Source organism: Sardina pilchardus, chromosome 4 (genome assembly GCF_963854185.1).
Source record: "Sardina pilchardus chromosome 4, fSarPil1.1, whole genome shotgun sequence".
Lineage (NCBI taxonomy): Eukaryota > Metazoa > Chordata > Actinopteri > Clupeiformes > Clupeidae > Sardina > Sardina pilchardus.
The window spans coordinates 6,893,286-6,913,673 of record NC_084997.1 but is presented as its reverse complement, the minus strand read 5'-3'; the positions used below and the strand labels follow the sequence as shown (position 1 = coordinate 6,913,673).

Here is a 20,388-nt window from a genome sequence, read left to right as displayed (position 1 = left end):
CCCTCGACCAAATAACGCCCTCCCCTCCCCCCCAGAAAATCAAGCACTTGCTTTGTAGTGTGGATTATTCCGTAGAATGCAACAGTCCAGATTTTCCCCTCTGTATGGAATATGGGTATTTGTTTGTTTGTGGTTTGCGTGAGTGTGTGTGTGTGTGTGTGTGTGTGTGTGTGTGTGTGTGTGTGTGTGTGTGTGTGTGTGTGTGTGTGTGTGTGTGTGCGTGTGTGTGTGTGTGTGTGTGTGTGTCTGAGGACCTGACATCTCTCCCGCTGCTTTCAGAACCAGCCGGCCTCAGCCCTGGGCAGCTCCATGCTGCGCTGTGACAAACTGGATCAGGCTGAGATCAAGAGCCTCCTCATGTGCTTCCTGCACGTCCTCAAGAGCATGTCCGAGGGTGAGCCTCCACCACCGACCACCACGCACACACACACACACGCACACACACACACACACACACACACTGAATAAGAATGGAATAGTAAGAATGTTATCCATGCAAGCATACACCTCAAGAGTGAAACGTAAAATCAATCAATTTCCATGGCCTCCGACTCAGACGTGACGTGACAGTGTGTTTATCCATGTGTTTTCCTATGTGTACAAATCACACATCGCGCTCTGGTCAGCCGTCATTTGTGTGCAAAGCGTCGCCAGTCTAAATTGCTGCACTGATACTAATGGAATCTCAAACAATAGACGGATGTCAGACAGGTGACTGAAAACTGCTTGCAATGGTTCTGGTGTGAGTTGGCCTTTAGAGTGTACACTGATTTGATCATTTCTCTTTGCAGATGCTTTGTTCACATACTGGAACAAGGCCTCCTCTGGTGATCTGATGGATTTCTTCACACTCATTGAGTAAGTTGTGGATCTTGTTGAAGTTGTCATTACATGTGTGAACAGAAGATCTGCTGCAAAAATATGCCCTGGAGTTACATATTCTCACCAGCTTTGTGTGTTATGTTTGATTTCAGAGTATGCCTTCATCAGTTCAAATATATGGGGAAAAGATACATTGCAAGGTAATGTTTCTAAATTACTGTTTCCTACTTCAGTTGACAATAGTATTTATGTGTGTTCCACAAATCTGTCTGCATGCAAAGAGCCCTTTTAATGCCTTTAATGAAGGATGTTCATGTTGGTGCAAATAATATGCAATATGTGCAGAGAAATTGTGTTTGAGGAAGTTTAAAGTATTGAGCTTATCTCTATGTGAAGTATATTTATGGAGGAAGTGTTGGCCCTCCTGTCGTGCTTCATGTAAAGTCCTATAAATGTGGTACACATGGAACTGCAGCTTTCCACACCAACACTGCCTCACGTTCAGTGACACAGCAGACAGCGCAGACACACACACACACACACACTGTTACTGGGTCACTCCAGCGCTGACACACAGCGGGCTGGGGCTGACCGCTCACACTAACCCGCCGCCACTCTCTCTCTTCCTCTATTCACTCAAACGCTGGCAAGTCTAATAGTATTTAAAAAGCACTCGACTCCCGCCCTCTCCTGCCTGGGTAAGACTGAGTGTGCTGCATGCGTTTACCTCTCTCTCTCTCTCTCTCTCTCTCTCTCTCTCTCTTGGTCATTGTGCTAACATCATCCCATGTTGCATCAGCCACACGGCTCAGAGCTGACTAGTGCATCACACTGTTTGCCTGCATGCTGGTGCTCTCTGCTGGTGCTTTATCTGTTGTAGCCCTGATGCTAATCACTGTAGCTTAGCTGCATGCACACCAAAACCTCAGTGCACACTTGGTTGCTATGCACAATGTTTGCTATTGTTTACAATTAAAATAAACCAAAAAACATTTCAATATAAGATATTTGCATTCAGATTGTCTTGGACTTCACTTCCTTGCTAGTCTTATTGATTACTCCTGGGCTGCGTGCCGCCTGTCCAGTTGTACCCTGATTGACAAAAGACTCCCAAAGGACTGGTGATCTGATTGCGGCTCCGTTAGACTGCTTGACTAACCCAGGCCATGCGGGTAGTTGGCCACCCTTCTAACGGTGTCCCGTTTCCTCATTAGGCACCAGGAAGGGGCGGGACCCATAGCACATGAGCGGAAGTCTCAGACTCTGCCTGTGTCCCGTAACAGGGCGGGAATGATGCATGCCCGCTTACAGCAGCTCAGCAGCCTGGATAACTCATACACTTTTAACCACAGTAAGTGCCCGCCTCGTCGCCCGCGGCGCCCGCCGCACCTCCCCTCTCTGGCCGCCATTCCCACGCCCATTGGCCATCTTCATCACCCTACTCCTCTTCCTCAGCATCAACACCACTCTTCACACCTCAGACACTTTCCCCATGTCACCACCACAAGGTCAGATTTAGTATTGCTTAACATTAGCTAGACACAGAAGACCGGTGCAAAAGTAAGAGCAGTGTCCAGTGAGGATCTAGTCTAAACCCATGCAGGACCTAGTCCTAAACACATACTGTAGACTTACAATGGCTGCTGTACCAGAAGATGCCTCTGAAAGCAAAAGAGCTTCTGTCTGTGGAAGACAAAATGGGCCACGGCATTCTCTTAACAAAGTCCATCTCTCTGTGTTTTCAGTGTAAGAAAGATTTCAAGTATACTTGGAATTTCTGTAGACCATGGTAAGAGTGTATCAGGTCGCCAGTCAGCTTGCAGACTCCTCTTAGCTCCTCAGGCATTCATTTGGATTGCATTAAGAGCATGCCCCTCTCCTCTCCCTAGGAATGCCCCCTTGCCATTAGCCCATCTCTTTTCATTTCTGCTCCTCACGTAACATCCTACCATATTCAGGAACTCCTTAAAAAGAAACCATAAAACTCTTTTATTTCCTCTTACGTCATCATTTCCTCTTAATATGTACTATTGTTGGCCTCTGGACTGTACTAATGCTAGCGGCTCTTGTGGCCGGTGGGCTGTAACAGTGGAACTGTGGGTCAGCGTGGTGGGAACTCGCTACAGCAATGTCCTGTGTCTCTCTCCTCCAGCCTACAGCCACTCGGACGCCGACGTGCTGAACCAGTCGCTGCTGGAGGCCAACATGGCCACCGAGGTGTGCCTGACCGTGCTGGACACCCTCAGCATCTTCATCATGGGCTTCAAGGTGAGCAGCCCGCCAGCTGCTGGGAGGAGACTGAGCCGTTGGGCTTAAATGGTGCACTGTCAGGTAAACAGGCCTTTAGTCACAGGTCAACCTAACAGCATTTCTCTAACGGTTCTCCTAGACTCAGCTCTGTGCAGACCATGGGCACAACCCCCTAATGAAGAAGGTCTTCCAGGTCCACCTCTGTTTCCTGCAGATCAACCAATCGGAGACAGCCCTTAAGCAGGTCTTCACCTCCCTCAGGACCTTCATCTACAAAGTAAGCAAGGAATGATGTGTGTGTGTCTGTGTGTGTGTGTGTGTGTGTATACAGTATGTGAGTGTGAGAGTGTGAGTGAGCCTTGGAGGAGTAGTGGCTTCTGTAAAGCCCACCATCCTGAGCACCATGTCCTCTGTGCTCTCAGTTCCCGTGCACGTTCTTCGAGGGCCGAGCGGACATGTGCGCTGCCTTCTGCTACGAGATCCTCAAGTGCTGCAACTCCAAGCTGAGCTCCATCCGCAGCGACGCCGCCCACCTGCTCTACTTCCTCATGAAGAGCAACTTTGACTACACGGGCCGCAAGTCCTTCGTCCGCACGCACCTGCAGGTGAGCCCACAACGCGCACTTACCCTGAATAAAAGCACCTGGTGAAGGACGAGAAGAGGTCATCGCTCAAAATGTCCTTGCTCACTGTGCCTGGGTCTCTTGTGGGGTCATTTTGCTGACTCATGGTTCTGCTTGGCTCGTGTCTTTGTTCAGGTGGTCATTGCGGTCAGCCAGTTAATCGCTGATGTCATCGGGATCGGTGGAACCCGCTTCCAGCAGTCTCTCTCCATCATCAACAACTGTGCCAACAGCGACAAGACCATCAAAGTCAGTTACTGAGCAGACATGCCATTTACAGTACAAGCCATCTTTTTTAGTGCTGATGTGTACAGTAATATTCTGCAGGAGTCATATTTGTTGGCAGCTCAAGTAGGAGTCTCTTATTAGACTAATTGTGTGTTTCTGCCATGGGGGATGTCGTTGACCCGTGTCCGCAGAACACAGCGTTCCCGTCGGACGTGAAGGACCTGACCAAGCGGATCCGCACGGTGCTGATGGCCACGGCTCAGATGAAGGAGCACGAGCGGGACCCCGAGATGCTGGTGGACCTGCAGTACAGCCTGGCCAAGTCCTACGCCAGCACCCCGGAGCTGCGCAAGACCTGGCTGGACAGCATGGCCCGCATCCACGTCAAGAACGGCGACCTCTCAGAGGTGATCACCGCTGCCCACCCCTGACTCCTTGTCCGCTACTATAGTGGCTCTCCTAAAGTGCAGTACCATTGCTGCAGGCCCACAGTACATGAAATGCATTTCTCATGGCATGGATTAGCATACATTTAGATACATTTTACACAGTACACACATTAGTATACTTGCATTGTACACTCCCTCATCCATCTTCCCTCTCATCACTTGTGATGGCAGTAGGCATGTTTAAGTTACTCCCTTCAAATGCTCATTACTACAGTCCATCTGAAAATAGATTATAAGATTATATTTAACAATATATAAAAGCATTACCGTCTGCAGTACTGCGATGCAGATCCTAAAGTGTACAGTCTATTTTGGTTTATGAGGCCTTTGAGCAGCTATTGATTTGAACACAGTGCTGAATGATATGCTTGTGCGTTGCAGGCAGCCATGTGTTATGTGCACGTAGCAGCGCTGGTGTCGGAGTACCTGAAGAGGAAAGGTGAGTGTGGCCACTGGGGGTGCTCATGTCTCTCACTGGGGGGATGGAGTCTGCAGCACACTTACTGCAGTTACAGTAACACAGTATGTACTGATGTAAATGAATATGCACTGTCCTGTCCCAATCTAAATGAACAATTCAATTAAAAATGAATAAAACGTGACCAGAGAGGGTTAAAGGATCTTTGACGTGACCTGCTGATGCAGGGCTTCATTTATCAGCAGGTGATGCTACTCAGTGTGCAAATGAAGGACTTTGCATGAATTGATTACTCACTACATTACATATTTGTGAGCTAGGAAATCACACTCTGTTTCTGTCTAATGAATAAATATAAATAATATTCACTAAGGCACGGTGATTGGATTATGTTTTATGGTCTTCTTAAGTGAGTTGCTTGTAGGACATGCAAAGATGCCTGCAGAGTTGTGGCATTGCAAAGACAGCATTTTGAGAATCTTTTGTGTGTGTTGCATGAGGTTCAAGGACTAGTTGCATTCTCTCTGTGAGCGGTACTGTACATCTGATGAAGCATGGCAGGACTGGTCCAGTGCCATTCTGTTGTTCTCATTACCGTGGTGTTATGTAATGATCAGACGGCAATGGAGTGATCACCAATAGTCCGCCTCGCTGTCATAAAGAGAGCGTTGACCTTTAACCGCCACTGCTGTGCACAAGTACATTCATTTACAAATATGAAGCTAATGACGTTGACTAGCACAAATCATTTAAGAAGAAAAGACTGCATATGACAAAATGATGTAAAAAGCATTTGTGTGTGTGTGCTTGTGTGGCTCAGGAATGTTCAAGCAGGGATGCTCAGCCTTCAGAGTGGTCACGCCCAACATCGACGAGGAGGCCTCCATGATGGAGGACGTAGGCATGCAGGACGTGCATTTCAACGAGGTGAGCCACACACACACACACACACACACACACAGACACACACCCACATGGCCTCCCCTGTTCCCCCTCAGCAGGCTGCACCTCACACACACACACACAAACACACACACACACACACACACACACACACACACACACACACACACACACCGTGCTCTGTGGGCAGTGGAACCTGCAGGTCTGTGAAGTAATATACTGGAGTTTGAGTGATTGAGGAGCTGCGTCTTATCTCCAGAGCTTATCTCAAACAGACATAAATCACAATTGGCCCTCCAGCTGTGTTATCATATACTGTATAGCCACGATGCTATCTTCAGTCATTTTTTATCAGAGAATCAGATACGTGCGACTATATTCAACTCAATGTCCTCTGGACACTGAACTAGAGAGACCACTCTGAGATCAGAGCATACTGTAAACTGAATTAAACATCTCATGTTACTCCACAGCAGGACGTGTGTTTATGTTGAATGTATTATTTAAAGGAGGAATAGAGCGGTTCCAGTGGCGCTATATAATAAATATTTATCATATTCATCCCTGCCCAACTATATGAAAGACATCAACAGTCAGTGTATGCCCCATGGCAAGGGCCCTGGGTTTGTGTGGTTACAAAAAGCATCAGGTGTTGTGCGGCCCAAGTTAGGTCCAAACATACACTACTGTATACACTACACACATGTACTCTGATTGCATAGCCATCCTATATGTGATTTGATGTAGCTGAGTTGTGTGATGTGAGGTGTTGTGTATATGTGATGTGATGTAGCTGAGTTGTGTGATGTGAGGTGTTGTGTGTATGTGATGTGATGTAGCTAGGTTGTGTGATGTTGTGTATATGTGATTTGATGTAGCTGGGTTGTGAGATGTGAAGTGTTGCGTATATGTGATTTGATGTTGCTGTGTTGTGGGCTGAAGTGTATGATGTAGCTGGGTTGTGTGATGTGAGGTGCTGCGTATATGTGATGTGATGTTGCTGTGTTGTGTGATGTGAAGCGTTGTATATATGTGATGTGATGTAGCTGGGTTGTGGGATGTGAGGTGCTGTGTATATGTGATGTGATGTAGCTGGGTTGTGTGATGTGAGGTGCTGTGTATATGTGATGTGATGTAGCTGGGTTGTGTGATGTGAGGTGCTGTGTCGGGTGGAGCTGCGGCGTGATGTCCAGTGTTGCTCTCTCTCCGCAGGACGTGCTGATGGAGCTGCTGGAGGAGTGTGCTGACGGCCTGTGGAAGGCTGAGCGCTACGAGCTCATCTCCGACGTCTACAAACTCATCATCCCCATCTATGAGAAGCGCCGGGACTTTGAGGTAACGCACCGAACGCGCTCTTTCTTCCCAAGCAGCACTTTCAAACATGCAGCTGTTTTTGGAGGGTGCTGGATGATGAAGGGTGGGTGTGGGCACACTTGATGCCCCAGTGGGAGGATTGGGAGTGTTGTATACCTGACTCCACCTGTGTCTTTTGCTCTTTGTAGAAACTGGCTCACCTGTACGACACGCTGCACCGAGCCTACAGCAAAGTGACGGAGGTCATGCACACTGGCAAGCGGCTGCTGGGAACCTACTTCAGAGTGGCTTTCTTCGGCCAGGTGAGACAGAGGCCCAGGGCCAGACCAGTTAGTGTAGCTGGAGTCATAAAAAGAGGGATGATGACATGTAGTCCGTTGATAACAGAGACTCTTCATCCAACGTGTTCTTGGTTTCAAGGTTGTTAAATTTTAATAAGCCCAAAATTACATGTAGTCAGTTGATAATAGACACATCATCCAAAGTGTTCTTGGTTCCAAGGTTGCTCAATTTTATTTAGCTCAAAATGATTTTCACATTTTCACACATGGTGCAGGCCTTCAGTAAATGATCAATTAAATGATAAGAGTTGGATAGCAATGAAGTAATTGATTGATTTCAGCATGAGAGCTGCCCTGGGTATTTGTCCCGGGGACACAGCATGGTCATGAGCATGGTGTACGCCAGGCTTTCTTCTCCCTGGCTTGTTATGTTAATGGGTTTCTCTCTGCTTTGCATCCTCTGTGAAGGCGGCGGTAAGTTGCCCTGGGCTGTGCCGTCGTCTGAGTGTGGTGTGCCGTGTTGTCACTAATCCATCACCACGCCTCTGCCATGGCACAGCGCTGCTGTCCGCTAATCTGCTCCTGTCCTGTCCTGCGCCCATACTGCTTTGTGGCTTGTCCTGCATGTGGTAGTAGTGCTGGAAGCACTGGAGTGAGCCCTCTAATACACAATCGGCTTCTTTATTATGATCACTAATCAACTCAACCTTTGCTCACCCTTTGCTTTCACCTTTGTTGTGGTTCTGTGGTTTTTACTGAAAAGAACTAGTGAGTGGAGTGGTTTTGTAACAGGCTCGTAGTAGTGCGTAACATCATTGACCCATTGGCATTGTTCTGTTCGAGTGCTGTTGAGATGTTTTCGGGGAGTGTTGGAATAACTCTGGACTTGTTTTCTATCGCCCTGTGACCCTGTAGCAGTACCAGTTTACTGACTCTGGGACTGAGGTAAATGGAGCTGATTGGGCTGCCTAGCTCATTCCCCATTAGCGTGCTAGGAGTGTGATAGCTCTGTTGGTTGTGCTAGTTCATTACTGCTCACATTGGAGTTCTACAGACTGTTGGCGTCATACCTTGATCCACTTCACTAGAGCATTGTGTAGTTGATCAACTGTATGGAAAATGAATAGTGAAATGATGACCTGGATAAAATGCATCACCACGCCTCAGGGATTCCCTTGAGAAAAGATACTCATTCATTTCCTTATAAATCCTCTTATTCATCTCACTGTGCACATACTCCTACATTCAGTGTGTTTGTGCGATGAGCCTTGAGCTTGACCACTTAAGATATAGAGGCTGTCTGTTTTGACCTTTTGCACAAAATCAAATATAGATAAGTCACCATAACTCAGCGTTGTACACCCATGGCTTTATCTTTGGGAAATAAGGTTTTCCAAGGACACGTCATTCTGTTATCACAAGCAAAAACTGGTTGTTTTCATAAGGAATGTAGGGGAATGTTGACGATGTCATTTTTTGAGTTTGTGAGGTTCATCCCAATTCTTAGACCACCTTTACAAAATCTCACTCATGTACAGTCATGTTCAGTTGTTTGTCTATGATGTATGGCACTCCATGACTGATTTCTTGGCATCCCCCAGGGGTTCTTTGAGGATGAGGATGGGAAGGAGTACATCTACAAGGAGCCCAAACTCACCCCTCTGTCCGAGATCTCCCAGAGGCTCCTCAAACTCTACTCAGACAAGTTTGGCTCAGAGAATGTGAAGATGATTCAAGACTCTGGCAGGGTGAGAGAACGTTTTCTTCCCTCATAGCTACAAATCAAAAGGTCTGAGGTGCATCTGTTGTTGTTTCTTTTTATGAGTACAAACGTTTCCCTATCACGCTTGGTTCCAGATAAACCCTAAAGACCTGGACTCCAAGTATGCCTACATCCAGGTCACTCACGTGACGCCTTATCTGGAGGAGAAGGAGCAGGTGGACAGGAGGACCGACTTTGAGAAGAGCCACAACATCCGCCGCTTCGTCTTCGAGATGCCCTTCACCGTGTCGGGCAAACGGCAGGGTGGAGTTGAGGAGCAGTGCAAAAGGAGGACCATCCTGACCAGTACGTAACCCAGAGTCCAACCGTGTCCACCCCACAAGCACTTTCAACAGAGAGATATTCCCAAATGATAACATTTAGACCGAAAACTATGCACAGTATGACAAATAGTATTCTTTAACAGGTTTTCAGCTAGTAAGGTGTTACATGTCTGTAAGGTATGAAGACAATCACAGATTGCCTTTGATTTTGCAATATTCTCTCTCTGTGCATTTGTCTGGCATCCAAATCTCCGTCACATAGGTTACTGAGACCAGCATGTCCGCTGTTTTCCTTTCAGCCGTCATCTCTCGTCACTCTGTGTGTCTACTCTCAGTCTCTCTCCTGTGCAAAACACAGATTAGGATTTGAGCATGTCAGCTGTTTATCAGGGGTCTTTATTATTATACGACAGAGAGGCTGTACTTTGGGACCTCTTATCTTCAGAACCTGATAATGCTGCACCTCAAAGGATGGAACGTGATGATTAGGCAGATTGCAGTGCCTCGGAACACAATTATGTGAAGATCTTCACTTATCGCACACATCCGCACGTGTTTGTAAATGGATAATGAACGTGGTTGCGGTGCTTTGCGTCAGACGCGCTTGCCATCCTTTTGTTCTCTGTTGTGTGTGTGTGCCCCTGCAGCCACGCACTGTTTCCCGTACGTGAAGAAGCGCATCGCCGTCATGTACCAGCACCACACCGACCTGAACCCCATCGAGGTGGCCATCGACGAGATGAGCAGGAAGGTGGCCGAGCTGAGGCAGCTGTGCTCCGCCAGCGAGGTGGACATGATCCGCCTCCAGCTCAAGCTGCAGGGCAGCATCAGTGTCCAGGTGCAGACACATGCCCAAAGGCACACACACACACACACACACACACACACACACACACACACACACATATGTACACACTGACACACACTCATATGCACACAAACACACAAGCACACACACACATATACACTCACACACACACACAGGTACATCAAAACATTCCTACACCCCCACCCACATGTAAGAAACACTCAGTCAAACTGCTGCACTGCATATCTCCATACATGAGTTCACACACTCAAAGAAAAATGCTTAGTCACATGTTCACCACACGTGGACACATACAGTCTCTGCATACCAATGCAAAACCTTGTGGAAAATGTTTCATATGCTCAGTGTACAACTTGGTTGATGCATATAAAATAAAAGCATGGGGTTCTTCAGTTAAATGTCTTCAGATAGTATATGCGATGGAAAACATGACTCAGCATATTCCATTGCTCACTCTGAAGGTTCTGTCATACCCCCAGGTAAACGCAGGGCCACTCGCTTATGCCAGAGCTTTCTTGGATGACGGCAGCACCAAAAAGTATCCCGACAACAAGGTGAAGCAACTCAAAGAAGTGTTCAGGTAAGATGACCACACACACACACACACACACACACACACACACACATTAACTCCTGTAATTCTCTTTCGTCCCGCTATAACACTGTTTTCCACTTTCCAGGCAATTTGTGGAGGCCTGTGGGCACGGTCTGGGCATCAACGAGCGTCTGATCAAAGAGGACCAGCAGGAGTACCATGACGAGATGAAGGCCAACTACAGGGACCTGGCCAGAGAGCTGTCCGCCATCATGCACGAGCCAGTAAGAATGGGCCTTTTGTCAACTCACAGCAGGCCTGCCCAGTCTCTGCATCCTACCATCCCCACAACATATGAATGCACTTGATAACATAAGAAGCTTTTTGCATGCTGTGACAGAAATACACGTGCATGCCCCTCAGTTGTGACAGTGCTCTCACTGGTTCTATTGCAATCCACAGCATCACTGTGTCACTGTAAGCATCAGCATGGTCTGCTTTATTAATGGTGCTGAAATAACAGCCCTGTTCTTCTTTTTGTCCTTGTGCTACCACAAGCAGATCGGATGGTAGGCTAATCCACCATGCTACGGCTCTCTAACTCATTGAATAGTGGCTGTGCTGCTGGCTGCTGCTGCTGTCTGTGAGCTCACGCTGTCCTTCTCTCGCTCCTCCGCAGATCAGCCCGGTGGAAGAGGGCATGAAGAGCGTTCTTCCCGACTCGATGCACATCTTCAACGCCATCAGCGGCACGCCAAGCAGCGCCAGCATCCAGGGCATCCCCAGCTCCTCCTCCGTGGTGTGAGGGGTGAGGGGTGAGGGGGGGGGGGGGTCCTTCTCCCCCACACACACCTGCCCATCACGCCTGGCCAGTGGGAACACTATCCCCAGGGGACACCTGTCCACCTGTCTTCAGCTCTCTCTCTCCCCCTTCTGAGTGTTCCATCACGGATGCCGAATCTGCCCACTGCCATTTGCAGAAGCATCCCATGCACAGGCTGCATCAGCAGCTCAGCCTTCCGTCGGGCTCCATGACTTGTGAGAGGCCTGCTCATTGTTTCTTTGACAAAAACACTATGTGGGACCATTTTTGATGATTTTGATGTCTGTTGTCCATAAACATTCATGCGTGTGGCTGGGAGGCGTTGGGCCTCATGAGAGAGGGTGATGGCAGAGGGTGGCCACAGTGCTTCAGAGGTGCCCGGGCGTGGGCTGACACTTCTGGACTTGGTCTGGGTTTGTTCACTAGTGTTTCCTGTGGAGACATCCCATTAGGGATTCTTAAATGTTAAAAATGACATACACAAATACACATACACACACAACATGCATGAATTACTCAGCCAACCTTGTAGTCATTTTAATATAATTTTATTCATCTGTATTGTTTATTTACAATTATTTTATATGTACAGTACTCAAATTTCCATACTCTAGTTCTATTTTACTTGTGGCACAGAACCTGATATCTCTTCATTCACTTGTGTTGTATTTTTACAAAGTAGCATTGTGTCGCACAGATTGCTCTTTGAACCCCGGAGCAGTCCGTCACTTCAGTGTCTTAGACTGAGAACTCTTAACTGTTGGAAGCCATGGCATAAGTATATTCCAAGCTGTTTATTATTGTACATACAAAAGGAGTGCAATATTTGCAAGAACTCTTGCTGTGTTTATTTCATACACTGTAAAGATTATGTTCATTCTTCTTGCCAAAGCGATGAAGTGTGAAACCAGTGACGGAGCCTACTGTGGATGTAATATGAAGCTTTTACCATTTTAGTGTTCCTTTTAAGTGTTTAATGAAATCATTTTATATTTGGGAAGGAATTGGTTTTTTTTTATTTTTATTTAACAGAATGTCCCTGTTCTGCTGTATTTAAACAGAAATGTCCCCCTAATACATCTCTTTTAAATAAAAGTCATTCAGTTCTCTCTGAATACTCCTCCATGTGGTCACTTTTTTTATTGTGTTGTTTCTTTACGTTTCTTTAAGTTCGTTTTCAATTCATCTCCAGTGATACAACACATTAAATGTAAAATGTAGCCCAGCTATGCTTTGTTCTCCCACTGTCCTCCCCTCGTGTCTATGCACAAGACACCATAAAACAGGACACAGTCCACCCCCCTCCACCTGGTGTCTAATAAGAGACCTCACACAAATACTCACACTACTCAATCCAGTCAGTCTTCCCACAAGGAGTCTACTACTGGGCCACACGGATATAGCAGGGCAAGAAGGGAGTAGCACATCTCTGCAATCATGACAGGTGAGAAAAGATCAAACAAAAAAGTAAAGCAAATCTGCTCATCAGTTTTATCATTACCCTACCATAGTTATCCGACACTAATAGTGGCACATTATTAATCCAACAGAAAAGGGGGATAAGGATAAGGATAAGGATGATCAAAAAACAAAGTCAAAGGTAAGTTCTGTCTGCCGTAACCTTTAGACACTTTTCTTGTATGATTTTTTATTTCTTATTTTAATCTTCAGCAAGCCCTAAATCAATTCCATTAGTTTGAGGAGGCATTTGACACATTTAGAATACTTCCAGAGTAAGGTATTCTCACGGTCAGTATTACCCGAATACAAAGTTATGGACACATTGTTGGGTGAAATCCTATTGAATATAGAAAAAAAAATGTGTTAGGAAAAAAAATCATCAATATGTACTTGATGATTTAACACAATGATATGTGCTCTTTGCAATTTGTTTATAGCATTAGTTCAAATTTCAACTAAAAATCTATAAATCTTTCAGCCCTATGTATGTGGTGTAGTACTTTATAGCACTACAGTTTAAAATAGCTGTACTTTCGATTCATCTTACTTGATGAATGAAAATATCACTTTTCTTGACAGCTCTTAAGAGATGCCAAAGTTTTGACTATAGTATCGGTTAATCATAACACAAAAGGCAATAAAATCTGTCTAATGTAACACTAAGAGATCACAAAGGTTGATATGTGATGTGTAGCCAGGTCATATTGATAGTACATAAATATCATAAGACAATATGAAAAGGAAATCAATGAAATAGACAGAATGTGACGGTGGACTCCAGGAAAAGATCCAACCTCACATCATTGTATGATGTAGTTACTGTAAAATTCACCTTCACCTGAGATGAGAGCCTCACTCAAATTATGGAAACAAGGCCCCAGATGATGCTTACCTCGCATGTGGTTGCCATTGTGTATCCAGGCAGATAGCACACCTTTGGATTCACCGGTTAGAATTCAAGAGAGTGAACCATGAAATTTGTTCCTACCGTTGTATAATCTAATGACAGTTTGCCTTACATTACTCAACCCAAGGGGCTTGGGCTGAGTGCTGGAAGTCCAGGTCATAAAGCCTCCAAAAAGTGTCCATTGCTTCCCAAGCTAGTCTGGTGTTGTGTAGTGATAGTTGCAACTTTGTGCAACTTGTTTCACTCTCTGCACTCGTGCTCTCGGCACTTTGTGGTCTTCTTATTATAGCATAACGCAACGACCTCCTTGCACATCACAATAGAAGCAGTTGACCACAACATTTCAGCAGAACTGTTGAAAAAGTAACTTTTCGTTTTGTTTTTACTGCAAATGGCAGATTACATGGATGTATGTTTGATTTTATGCATCTCAATGCAATGAGGCATAGGATAGGACACTTAGTTATGAAAATCCAGTGACAGTCCAGTGAATGACACCTGCGTGCAGAAGAAGGCGATTGCGTGGTGCGTAGAGACATCATTTGTTCAAGTCACACCTTTTTGTTCTCTAACAATTCTTTTGTTCCACCAGAAGGTGGAGTGCTGTGGCTATCCACTCAGCATATTCTTCATCGTGGTCAACGAGTTCTGTGAGAGATTCTCCTACTATGGAATGCGAGGTAAGTAATGACATGTGCCGCATATGGCTTTGTGATAGCAGCATGGAACAGTATTGTTTAGTAGTTGACCCCGATATCTCCCCCTCACATATCTCCAGCTGTGCTCGTGTTGTACTTCAAGTACTTCTTGCTTTGGGATGATGATCTGGCCACCTCCATCTACCATGTCTTCGTGGCCTGTTGCTACCTGACCCCAATCTTTGGGGCCATCGTGGCTGACTCGTGGCTTGGAAAGTTCAAGTGAGTCTTGGTTAATTGACACCTCTTACCTCTAAAAACACAAAATCACTCTTGCCTTTTCACATCTCAAATCGTGTCTCCCTGCAGGACAATCATATACCTGTCAATAGTCTATGCACTTGGGCAGGTTGTGATGGCTGTAAGTGCCATCCATGACATCACTGACACAGACAGAGATGGCACACCAGACAACATGACTCTTCATGTGTGAGTAGCATTTGGTATCACACCTCTTAATACATATTTTAATAATTATACCATTGAAAAAGTGCTTTTCTAATATTTTGCACTTCTGCTACTACTTACATTATATAACATCCATTGGCTCACTGGCAGCCTGGGATATACAGTGTCATTATTTTACCTCACAGCTGTGATGTGCTCTCTGCCACAGGGCCCTCTCCATGACTGGCCTGCTGCTCATTGCTCTGGGAACAGGTGGGATCAAACCGTGTGTGTCTGCCTTTGGAGGAGACCAGTTTGAGGACCACCAGGTCAGGAGCTTGGGCCTCTCCCTCACAGTGGACACAACCTTTACATAGAGCCGGAAATGAGTTGCAAGACGTTTGTCATTTAATGTGTCCTCCATTTCATTCGTCAGACAAGGCAACGGAGTACTTTCTTCTCCGTGTTCTACCTGTGCATCAACGCTGGAAGCCTTCTCTCCACCATCGTCACCCCAATTCTAAGAGGCAAGTGGGGAGCCAAATGTCAAACTTTTCAGTCCTTCACTTCACTGGTATATCCTCTTTCATAGCAGAGGCATCTCCCATATGGCACATGTAGTACTGTCTTTAACAAATATTATACTATGCATTGTAACCTCCATACAGTAGAATCAGGTCCATCTCTCTCTCCCTCTCTCTCTCTCTTTCTTTCTCTGCCTCTCTCGTTCTCTCTCTCTCTCTGTATATTCACATAATTGCGTACTTCTTTAACATTGCGAGGGTCTGGCTGACTCAATGTGTCCTCCCCACCCACACAGGTCAGGAGTGCGGCATTTACAGTCAGCAGAAGTGCTACCCTCTTGCCTTTGGTGTCCCTGCTGCTCTCATGGTGGTCGCATTAGGTGAGTTATGCTCTCTCAGTCCTCCTGGAGAGCATAGATTCAATTCAGGACCACTTAATTGTACAGTTTTGTGAGTATACTTGAATGGCATTCATTTCTTGTGTCTCTGCAGTTGTTTTCATAATGGGAAGTGGTATGTATGTCAAAACCGCTCCAAAAGGAAACATCATGCTGGATGTGTGTAAATGCATTGGTGTAAGTACAAGTGTATTCTATGAATTTGGCTGTATGTGTTTATGATTATGCTCAGCAGAATTTAAATATATGTTGTGAGGTTTGAAATATAACAGTGAGGCTTGCAGTATCTCTTCAACACTTACAGTAACAGAATATCTTTCTTCTACCTGTTGCTACAGTTTGCCATTAAGAACCGCTACAGGCACCGAAGTGACCAACATCCAAAAAGAGAACACTGGCTGGACTGGGCCACTGAAAAATATGATGTATGATTTTCCCAGCCCACACATCTCACATATCAGATATTACAGTGGGACCAGTGCATTGAACATGACACCTCTCTCTTCCTGCCCCTGCAGAAACTTCTGATTGTGCAGATCAAGATGGTTCTGAAGGTCCTCTTCCTCTATCTACCGCTCCCCATGTTCTGGACCCTGTTTGACCAAAAGGTAACTTGGGGCATTTCATCTTTTTCAAACTACATATTTAGTAAATGACTGTATAACGGAGCCCCTAAAGGGACATACTGTATGCAATTAACAAACATCTGGTGCACGCCAGAAACGTTCTCATGCAGAAACTCAATGTCCCTCAACAGAAATGTAATGACCCAAAGAGGACATGGGCAAAAAAAAAACATGTCTTGTAGGTTTCTGGTGTGAGTTAATCTATGATTATATGCAGTCAGTGCCTGTGAGAATACCACTAAAACAGAAACATTAATATCTACAGGGTTCTCGCTGGACTCTGCAAGCCACCACCATGAATGGGGACTTTGTAAGTTACCATTTTCAACCACCCAAGTAACCTGACATTGTCTCCTTAAACACTTGGTCACCATCACTTTCGTCTCACCACGACTCATCACTCTTTTGTCTTTATACAGGGATTTTTAATTTTGCAGCCTGATCAAATGCAGGTATGTGCCATGATTTAAGTCTTCTGCTTGATGACCCTTATTCAGTGTTGTTTAATATGCACAGAACCTCCTGCTAAGATTGTGTTTTCATCCAAATTGCATTTTATTTCACAGACGTTAAACCCCATCTTGATTCTCACTTTGGTTCCAATAACTGACCGGATTATATACCCACTTATTGAGAAATGTGGACTGAACTTCTCGTGAGTGTTCTTTTAAACAGCTACAGTGTAAAAGCAAAGCATCAGGATTTATACAGATGACATATCTTTTGGTCTTGACAAAAAAGACATGACCATGTATTTCTCCAACAGACCCTTGAGGAGAATGACAGTGGGCATGTTTTTTGCTGCCATGGCCTTTGTTTCTGCTTCTATGGTTCAGCTTGAGATCGATGTAAGTGCACTCACGCATCGTATGCTAAACATGCCCTAACCCTTGTCATTGAAATGCACTAGTTCTAAATGTACTGTATGAACTATACAGTTACTGTAGCCGAATTCTTCTATATTTTTGCTTTATTTCAACAGAAAACCTTGCCTGTCTTCCCCTCAAGCACTCAGAGCCAAGTTCAGGTACTAAACCTGCAAAATACTGGTCTGATGCTAACTATTCCACCTATCGAGCCATTTGCAATTGGACCTAACCAGGTAGAGTATAAAGAAGGAGTTGGTTTCATATGAATGCTTTAATATGAATTGTCTGACATACAAAATCTGAATGTAATGATACATTTGAAAAGTTATTCTCAACATATTGGTGTAAATCCCACTAAATCCAACTCCCTAAATCATGTTTTAGGGAAATGGGGAGTATATAACATTTGACAGTGACAGCATATCTGTCTCACTGAACACTTCTACACCTGGACCAGTTATACTCAATGTGATAAAGGGAAAGAGACAGACTCTAGTTATCGGTTCTGGAAACAATATGAAGTTGGTGAGTGGTTAATATATTTCACCATTAGAAATATGCACCATTTACTATTAATCTTTATTAACACTAGGATGTGTTTTATTTGATATCTCTTTGATTGCGCCTAACAGATTGATGATTTGACTGCCAAACCCGATCAAGGAAACAATGCATTAAGGTCAGATATGCAGTAATGTATTTTTTAATGCACTAAACCAATAAAAAAAATATTTTCCTGGCCCAGTGCTTTACCAAATGTGTTTGTTTTGCCCAGATTTATCAACGGTTTGTCCACAACAGTGAATGTGTCTACTAGCGGGATAGACTATGGTGAAATAAGCACAATGATGGCTTCAAACCGCTCCCTGATGGCACATGGAACGTGAGTTCAGCCTTACAGCCTTAATCTCCTGAATTAGATATCTCTTACAGAGTCAAATTATTATATCTGTAATCTTTACTCTTTTTATATCAAGGCGTGTATTCACAATCACTGGGCCTAATGCTGGACAGCAGTGTGAGTTCACCAAAACCCTTGGATTTGGAGGTGCTTACTCTATCATCATTCCCAGCACACTGTGGGAAAATGTAAGAGCTTGCCTACTAAGAATATAAACAATTAGGTACAGCTGTCATTTTGCGTTCAGACTAAGAGATTGATTGTCTTCTATCCAGTGTGGCAACATTGCGGAGGTTGAGGAGATCCAACCCAACAGTGTTCACATGGCTCTCCAGATCCCACAATACTTCCTCATCACTGCAGGAGAGGTAGTCTTTTCTGTGACGGGTTTGGAGTTCTCTTATTCACAGGTAGGTGCCAACAATATCCCTATGTAGATATAATACTGTATATGTCTATGTTTTCATGCGCCATCTCAGTGCTGTTTAGCCTATTTAAGCCTTGCACCGCTGATTGCAAAAAGATAAATCTACCAACTTCTGTGGATTTGTGTTGAATCTAGTCTAATATCTTTGGGCAAATAGTCCTCCATTGAATCAATGCAAGGCTTTCTGAGGGAAACACTGACTGTGACAACATGTATTTCATAAAATTGTCCACTCTCTCTCAGGCACCAAGCAACATGAAGGCTGTTCTTCAGGCTGGTTGGCTGCTTACTACAGCTGTGGGCAACTTTATTGTTCTAATCGTGGCTCAGGTGGCAAAGTTAGATCAACAGGTACAGGACTCATGCTCAACCAGTTTATTAATTGGTGCTGCTAATAACTTTATCCTCACTGCATCTATGGAAATGTATTTCTCTCTAACCTTCATTTTGTGTTTTCTTGACAGTGGGCTGAGTACTTACTCTTTGCGTGCCTCCTGATTGCCGTCTGTGTAATCTTCTCCATCATGGCCCACTTCTACACCTACATTGATCCTGTGGCAATCGAGGCTGAATTCAAACAAAAGGAGGGATTGTCTCCAGAGGAAAATGAGAAATTAGAAATGAAGGAAAAAGACTCTGTCCAACATGATGATGAGGAAGACGAAAAAGCAAAACAAACAAAAATGTGAAAAGATACAAGAGACTGCCTTACTTCAAAAGCACACTCTCTTCTGTCCTGACAGATAAATCAGGGCCTTGCGAATGGCAGTGTATGAAATATACTTTACCACAAATAGCCTACTTGGCTTTAAATGAAAGCAAAGAAAAGTCACAGAACATAATACAAACATGGGATATTATGTAGGCCTATACTGCACAATCTCAGTATGTTTGAAGACTACAGGATGTAGAATAAAGTGTTTTGTCTGTAAATTGTTTTGTCTGTTATCATAGTATATAAATGTATGAAATATCAAAAAAATGTTTGTTCAATAGGCTTGGTAAGCACTTTAAGCTAGTTTTATTGAAAAAGAAAGTGTTTAGAGAGAAAATGTTTAACTTGTTTATTTGCCTTTTTATTATGACGTCTTGTTTGTTGATTGTCAGCTTTCAGGGCCTACTATGCTAACAAACCTATTGTTTCATATAATGTAATGTATCTTCTTAACAGAGACTAACATTCTTGTACAGCTATTAAATAGTTTCATATAATGATTGCATAATTCCATTGCTATAATATTGTCAATATTGTCATAGATGTGTCACATGGTTAAGAGTTTGAATGTTGCATTCATACAATAAATATTTAATAAGACAATCGTCTTGGTTTTTCTATCCCAACATGTTATCACAATCAATGTAGAATTATAATATTACTTCAATGGCCTTCAACTGTGTCAAAGTTGGGCTAGACCTAGGCTAAATAAATAAACTAGGATAGGCTACTTGGGTAACCAGATATCCCTATGTAGGTAGGCCTAGCCTACAACTAAATTGGGTCTCACATGGGATAATCTGTTCAAACTAACTCAGTGGTTGAATTAAGACAAAAATAAAATTGTGTTGAAGTCATTGTGAACTTCAAACATCTAGGCTATGTAGTCGCTATAACCTGTTTCAAACACTGACGTTTTTAGGATAGACTTGGTGGACGATGACCAGCAGGTCA

General features: G+C 44.4%; 2 protein-coding genes across 5 annotated transcripts in view; both read left to right on the top strand.

The window, feature by feature from the left end:
- Positions 1-12,636, top strand: part of zmp:0000001200 (dedicator of cytokinesis protein 9) — an 87,963-nt gene extending 75,327 nt beyond the window's left edge. For all 4 annotated transcript variants that reach the window (XM_062533892.1, XM_062533890.1, XM_062533894.1 and 1 more), the window contains exons 35-53: positions 280-394; positions 792-858; positions 975-1,022; positions 2,037-2,173; positions 2,975-3,090; positions 3,212-3,349; positions 3,495-3,677; positions 3,831-3,944; positions 4,115-4,330; positions 4,754-4,811; positions 5,611-5,717; positions 6,906-7,028; positions 7,196-7,309; positions 8,890-9,036; positions 9,146-9,356; positions 9,982-10,172; positions 10,643-10,743; positions 10,844-10,982; positions 11,378-12,636. In XM_062533892.1, coding sequence (XP_062389876.1) covers positions 280-394; positions 792-858; positions 975-1,022; positions 2,037-2,173; positions 2,975-3,090; positions 3,212-3,349; positions 3,495-3,677; positions 3,831-3,944; positions 4,115-4,330; positions 4,754-4,811; positions 5,611-5,717; positions 6,906-7,028; positions 7,196-7,309; positions 8,890-9,036; positions 9,146-9,356; positions 9,982-10,172; positions 10,643-10,743; positions 10,844-10,982; positions 11,378-11,503 — 2,451 coding nt within the window. In that variant the 3' untranslated portion in view covers positions 11,504-12,636. The remainder of the gene's footprint in view (positions 1-279; positions 395-791; positions 859-974; positions 1,023-2,036; positions 2,174-2,974; positions 3,091-3,211; positions 3,350-3,494; positions 3,678-3,830; positions 3,945-4,114; positions 4,331-4,753; positions 4,812-5,610; positions 5,718-6,905; positions 7,029-7,195; positions 7,310-8,889; positions 9,037-9,145; positions 9,357-9,981; positions 10,173-10,642; positions 10,744-10,843; positions 10,983-11,377) is intronic.
- A 1,892-nt stretch (positions 12,637-14,528) lies between these two features.
- slc15a1a (solute carrier family 15 member 1a) lies at positions 14,529-19,722 on the top strand. The gene is made up of 21 exons (XM_062533888.1): positions 14,529-14,569; positions 14,668-14,809; positions 14,897-15,016; positions 15,204-15,303; positions 15,411-15,501; positions 15,795-15,878; positions 15,991-16,073; positions 16,235-16,321; positions 16,415-16,504; positions 16,788-16,832; positions 16,942-16,974; positions 17,089-17,177; positions 17,289-17,370; positions 17,505-17,624; positions 17,776-17,916; positions 18,024-18,070; positions 18,167-18,274; positions 18,369-18,486; positions 18,568-18,702; positions 18,963-19,070; positions 19,184-19,722. The coding sequence occupies exons 1-21, from the start codon at positions 14,563-14,565 to the stop codon at positions 19,406-19,408; spliced, it is 2,055 nt and encodes a 684-aa protein (XP_062389872.1). The 5' UTR covers positions 14,529-14,562; the 3' UTR covers positions 19,409-19,722.
- The last annotated feature ends 666 nt before the right edge of the window (positions 19,723-20,388 follow it).